This window comes from Halyomorpha halys, unplaced genomic scaffold (genome assembly GCF_000696795.3).
Source record: "Halyomorpha halys isolate HHAL.00 unplaced genomic scaffold, Hhal_1.1 Scaffold14.1, whole genome shotgun sequence".
NCBI classification, from domain to species: domain Eukaryota; kingdom Metazoa; phylum Arthropoda; class Insecta; order Hemiptera; family Pentatomidae; genus Halyomorpha; species Halyomorpha halys.
In genome coordinates, this window is record NW_027115673.1 from 25,050 (window position 1) to 31,421 (window position 6,372).

Below are 6,372 nucleotides of genomic sequence, written 5' to 3' on the forward strand. Positions count from 1 at the left end.
TATATTATCTGTTAAATATTGAAGTTTTTAGGAGTTTTTTTGAACCCAAGCTATCTCCTGTATATTTGAAACAAGTTAAAAAACGATTATAAATTCATTTATTTTATTTTTAATATTTTTTTATTATTACAATATATCTATGCAATTTTATATTTATTACTTTTTCTTTTAGCTTAATATATTTATTTATTACTTTTAACTTAATATATTTACTTATTCTATGTTAATTGTTATATGCGTGTTTTTTTTTAATATTAATATATTGTAAATGGAGATATTGGGTATTATGTATGTATATTTTTTTTACTATATTTGAAATGGTTATATATTCTTTTATACTTTAAATTAAATTTATTTGTATAAGTGATGGAAAAAAAAGAGAAAATTTTGTTGAATGAAAACATTAGAAAAATAAAACATATTTAAAGAATGATAAAAAGTTGGAAAAAAATATGTAAGGGGAGAAATAATAAATAATAAAAAAGAAAACAATAAATCATGTATAATTCTTGTATACAATGCAGAAATTTTTATAATGCGACAAACAGCCAACCTCGGACCGTAGCAACAGCCTGGTTAGCGATGAGGGTAACTTCTTCCAAGTACTTCGCCGCCACTACAACTGCAACGTCATCTGCGAATCCCATAACTGTGGCTCCCTCCGGCATTGTCAATTTGAAGATTGGGTCGTACATGACATTCCACTCTAATACCGAGCCCTGTGGGACACCACCAGTCACCTCATATCTTCTTTGGCCAATGTCTGAAAAGTAGAACAGAACTCTATCTTTGAAGTAGTTTGTAAGAACTCTCATAAGATAGGCTGGGCTATGAGAGGCTCATGGCTGCGAGGAAATTAAAGGATAATTGCAACACCCTTATTGTTGAAAACACCGAGTTAAAAGGAGAAATTAAGGCAATAAAGAGAGAGATTACCATGAGAGGCCCCTCATCAGGATTTTGCAGAACTATTCCTGATTGAATAAGGAGCTTTTTAGAAGGCTTTTGAGGTGTTAGGTAATGTCATGTGGGTTGAGAATATTATTCTGGACTCCTCAGACATTATATATCATCACCTGCATGGTAATTAACCCTGTGGATATTTGTTTGTTTTTAATTAAATTATTATTATTTTAATTTATTAATGTTTTACTTGTTACTTATCTTTTTATGTATTCATTAATTTGTTTTTAATTTTTTTTTAGTGTGTATGTCCAAGAAATTTTAACATTTGATTAGTTTTTTAATTTAATAAAACTTTTATAATAAGTTAAGTGTTACTGACAAATCATTGGAAAAGAAAAGTATGAGATGAATAAATGTTAAATATAGAAATTATAATAAACATGGGAGAAAAAGTAAAACGACAGATATAATAGGGTGCAATGGTACAAAAATAAGACAAGAACTAGAGGTAAAAATGACAGTCATATGTTTTCTGCTATACTTTACTGCGTGTTCCTGTTGTAATGATAAAGATGACTCTTTAATTACGCTCTTTATTTGTCAACACAACAATATTTACACTTGACATATATAACAAAACATTCATAATTATTATTAAAATAAATATTCAGTTTTGTTTTTATAACGAAAAAAAACACCTAGTTTGTCATTGTTAATTATCATTAATTGATCATATGGCGAGAGTTTTCAAATGGGTTTGCCGCTTAAACAAATGTAAAATAATGAAACATTAAATGAATTATAAATAAAAATAGATTTAAAAGAAATATACTAGGGAAATAAAAATGTTGATAATAATTTCGACAGTGGCAAACCCATTTCAAACAGTCTCTTTGCTAACGTCAACTAGTACCGCTGAAGACGTTGATCTAATAATAATAATAATAATCTTGCCACCACAATACTTAATTTTTTTGGTCACTAAATGGCTTATTGGTATAAATATTGTTAAAACTAAATATATCTGGTATTGGAAAATTGATAATTGTTACTAATGCTTATATTATTACAACATATTGTAATTTATGAACTGAAATCAAACAGTTGACTTTTGTTACCATGCTAGGTTAAACCGTTGGGCAATCAGGTTTCTACCAGTGCCTTATTCCATTCATGATGATTGAATCAATGTAGTATAAACTGTCGAGGATTGACTAAACGCTAATTCATTTGAGTAAATTTAATTTTCAATCAATAGTGAGTTATAAAGTTTTGTTTTATACCTACTTATTCCTTTTTTTTTTCAAAAATAAATAAAATAATCCTATAAATAGCATATCATTTTTATCCAAACTATGTTAATATTTCTCTAGCTTAAAGCAATTTAATTATGCATCTGAAAACACGATTCTCATTTTTACCCATGCTTGTCTTTTTTTACCCCAAAGGTAGGATAACAATGAGACGAAGCATACATTTAAAAAAATAATGAATATGGCAAAACCTTTTGTGCCTTTAGCGTTCCCTATAGAACTTTCTATAGGAAAAACATTTTTCGATCAATAATGACAGCAAATATGATCAATAAAAATAAAAAATCTTTATTTTTGCACCACTTGACCCTATTTAGCTAGTTATAGCAGGTTAGATGATAATATTGTATTGTAATATTTAGTTAAAATGAAAAAAAATCTGAAAAAATAACAATGTATTCGTATTATATCTAATGATAAGTTGATAAGTATACTGTGTTATGTAGTGACCCAATATATTTGGACAGAACTGTTTGTTAAATAAAGGGTCTCTCTCTCTCTCTTTTTTTTTTTTTTCCTTCTTTCCCCCCGCTATACCTTAGGGCAACCCTATACCAGCGGTACGTTCCAAACTTCCTAACACTTTAATATTCTGTCAAGAAAGGACTCGGTCACCAAGCTTCCTGCATCACAAGAAGCAAAGTTCCCAAGTGTTCAGCCCTGGACTCACGTTGCTCCAAATATCTCTGAACCAAAGTGAGGCATTACTTAATCTTTATAACAATGGGACACTAATTTTAACAACAAAGCTAATGGGTTGCCTGCAACTGGAGAGCTGTTCCCACTAAACAGGGCTCCAGTAACTTCCTACCTACATTCAAGTGGGTCTGCTATGTATACATAGAATTGTTACATACATATGATTGTTACATTTGTAAACATATAGTTAATTATATTAATCGTTTGGTAATCAGGCTTTTATTTGGAACACCTTCTTTGCAAACTTTTTGAATGCCCCAAACATATCGGGAGTTGCCACGAGTTCTTCTAGAGACTTAGGCGGCCAATCAAGCAAAGAGAACTCACCTGCTAAACCGAGTCTGGCACAAGTGTACATAGGGCAGTCAAAAATAATATGCTTTACGTCTTCCACGACTCCGCAGTTACAGTTAGGATCATCCCTTTTTTTCATGCCCTGTAAGAAGCTGCACCGTCCAGTGGTCTGTCTCAACCCATTCATTTTTTACCCTTTTTCTGACATCTGGGAGGAACTCATGAGTCAGTCTTCCAGTTGAACAGTTATCTCACCTCCTCTGCCATTCTGATAAGACAATGTCATCGATTCTACTAGAAACTTCCTCAAATCTTCCGCTAGAGCTGACGAAACAACTTGACCCAACACCCAACTTGACCCGGCAAGCCTTTCTTAATATTGTACTTGGCGATGGCAATCTGGTTTCGAAGGTCTATTGGCAGTTGACCCGTAATTACTTGCAAGGCTGAAGATGACGCAGTCCAATAAGCTCCAGTCACAAGTAATAGAGCTCTCCTTTGTGCCTGTTCCAATAATTTAAGATGTGCGTACGTGAGATTTTGTCCCCAGGCAGGTACAGCATAGAGGGCAATTGGCAAGAAGGAAGCTTTATATAATATTTCTCTGCACCTATATTTCAGGCCCCAGGTCGTTCCTGCTATATTATTGAGGCAGCTGTAGCGAAAAACAGTTTTACTTTTAACTTCCTTTAAATGGTTGGTAAAGTTACACCTTTCGCCTAAAAGAACGCCTAGGAACCTAACTTTTGGTGATGGTTTTATCATTTTATTCCCCAATACAACCCTGGGAAGGAAGCCTCTCATTTTTCCTTTTAAGAACAAGAGTCGAGTCTTTTCGTAGTTTAGGGAGAGCTTCTATTCACTGCACCATTGCTCAACAATAAGAGTAACCTCTGCTGCTTTCGTTTCCAGATTAACTCGTGACCTTACCTCAATCCCCACCCCAAAATCATCGACATATGCGGCTGGTGTGTATCCTGCTGCCCGTAAATTCGCCAGTAGTGGATCCATATTGACGTTCCATAATGGGAGACCTAATATGGATCCTTGAGCGCAACCCCGTAGGATCAGCCTCGTGATCCTCCTTGTTGGTAACTGGTAGAAGACTGAACGGCTCTCCAAAAAGGATTTAATAAGCTTGTATATATTTCTTGGACGGTACAGCATTTTAAGTTCCCCCATTATTCCAGGCCACCACATACTGTCAAAGGCAACATCATAAAAGAGGACAACAAAATATTTAGAGGTGGAGTGTTTTGCTGCCGTTAGGAGCTGATTGATAGCATCCGTGGTTGATAATCCCCTTCGTCCCCCAAACTGGTCTGAAGAGAGTTGGTCTATCACTTCCTTTAGGTGAAGTAGAATGAGGCTTTCCAGAACTTTTCCCATGACGTTTAAGAGGCATATTGGACGATATGATTTTGCTTTCACTTCTGCTATCCCTGGCTTTAGAATCGTGACCATTTCTGCCTCCTTTCAAATTCGAGGGAAAACACCTTCTTTCAAGCATTTGTTGTAGAAGGTAGTTAAAGGGCTGATTAGGGCCCTTCTGGCGTTCTTCAAAATTTCAGCACCTACCATGTCTGGTCCCGGGGCTTTTCCTAGGTGAAGTTTATCGAAGGCCATATCCACATCAACTTCGTCCCATGAGGAAGCATCTTCAGTTGGAGGAGGTTCATCCATTTCAATTCTGCATTGCGTGTGGTCTGCAGTATCACCGATTGGGTCATCCTCTGGGAAAGATTTCAGCATTATGGCCTCTATAGCCTCTTCTGTCGTCCAGGTATTGTCGCTATTATGCATAAAGAAGGTGAAGGTATTTCTATTCCAACTCGTACCAAGTACTTTTCGGTATGCAAGTCCCCAAGGGCTGGTGCATTCCTCTAAGTATTTATGCCATGTATCCATCTTTGCTTTCGCAATTTCATCTTCTCTCTCTCTCTCTCTCTCTCTCTCTCTCTCTCTCTCTCTCTCAGTATAGGTCTCTAGGATAATGGAATATAAAAAAATGCTCTGGGTTTAAACCATCTTGCTTTATATTGAATGGTGCCCTACTCATATTTTTCAAATCAACAGTAGGATGACACAATCCTGTTTTGTGAAACATAACTTCTTTACAAATTTTTATACTAGGCTATGTGGTACTATTTATTTGTAATTCTTTATGCTTAAATACAATTATTAATTAAATATCTTTGTTTTATAATTTTAAATAAAATTTATGTTTTTAGTTTGCTTTTTTCTTCATATCCTCGTTGGGGATCTATTGAAATGTCAGGAAACAATTTTGAGGAAATAATGGTAAAACATAACATGCATGAAAAAGAAGAATTCAAAAGTATCAAGTCTCTAAACATATTCTATCAAGCTGGAACTTCGAAAGCAGGCTACCCTGTATTTTACTATATTGCTCGTCGATACAAGTAAAGCTTTTAATTCTTCATTTATTAGTTGTTTCACCTAATGTTTTTGTTATTATATTTCCATTATAACTCTTGTGTTGGTTATACATTGTAATCAATGAAAGAATAAAAACATAATTTTATTCTGGGACAAAAATACCCTAAGAATGATTAGATTGTTCAAACTTTATTTACATTTGCCTAGGTTATTATTTATAAGATTACTTATCAGTTTTCTGTTACTAGTAATCGTTATTGTTGATTAATAACAAGAGATTTGCTAAAGGAAGTGGATCTATAATTTGGTTTATATTTTTATTTATGATGAGAAGATAGGTGACCATGGATAATATATATGAAGAGAAGATGGTTGGGGGGTGCAGTCAGTACATAACATAAATAAAGTAAAACAACTTATTTAATAGTGCCAACGTTTCGACCAGAATTTCTAGCTTTCATCAGGAGAGTGGGTAAAAAATAAAAAGTAAAAATTAGAAAATATTTAGATGAAGAAAGCGTGTGAGAGGGTGATAACAAATGGTTTTTGGAAAATGTTAAAAATATATTGTAATATGCTCTTTTTGAGTAAATAGTATATTTTGATGTATAAAGGGTTTTAATATGTTTTATTTTATGTATCATTTTAATATTCATTTGTTTTGTTATCCAAAAAGCAAGCTAACCAAGTTTCATTGTTTATAATAACTTCGTGATACAAAAAACCAAGATGGCGTTATGTTGAATCAAGGCCATGTTGA

The 6,372-nt window shown here is 33.6% G+C and overlaps 1 protein-coding gene across 1 annotated transcript in view; it reads left to right on the forward strand.

Moving 5' to 3' along the window:
* LOC106679648 (neurofibromin) overlaps positions 1 to 6,372 on the forward strand; it is a 46,117-nt gene that overhangs the window by 8,801 nt on the left and 30,944 nt on the right. The window contains exon 3 of the mRNA XM_067052684.1: positions 5,444 to 5,635. Coding sequence (XP_066908785.1) covers positions 5,444 to 5,635 — 192 coding nt within the window. The remainder of the gene's footprint in view (positions 1 to 5,443; positions 5,636 to 6,372) is intronic.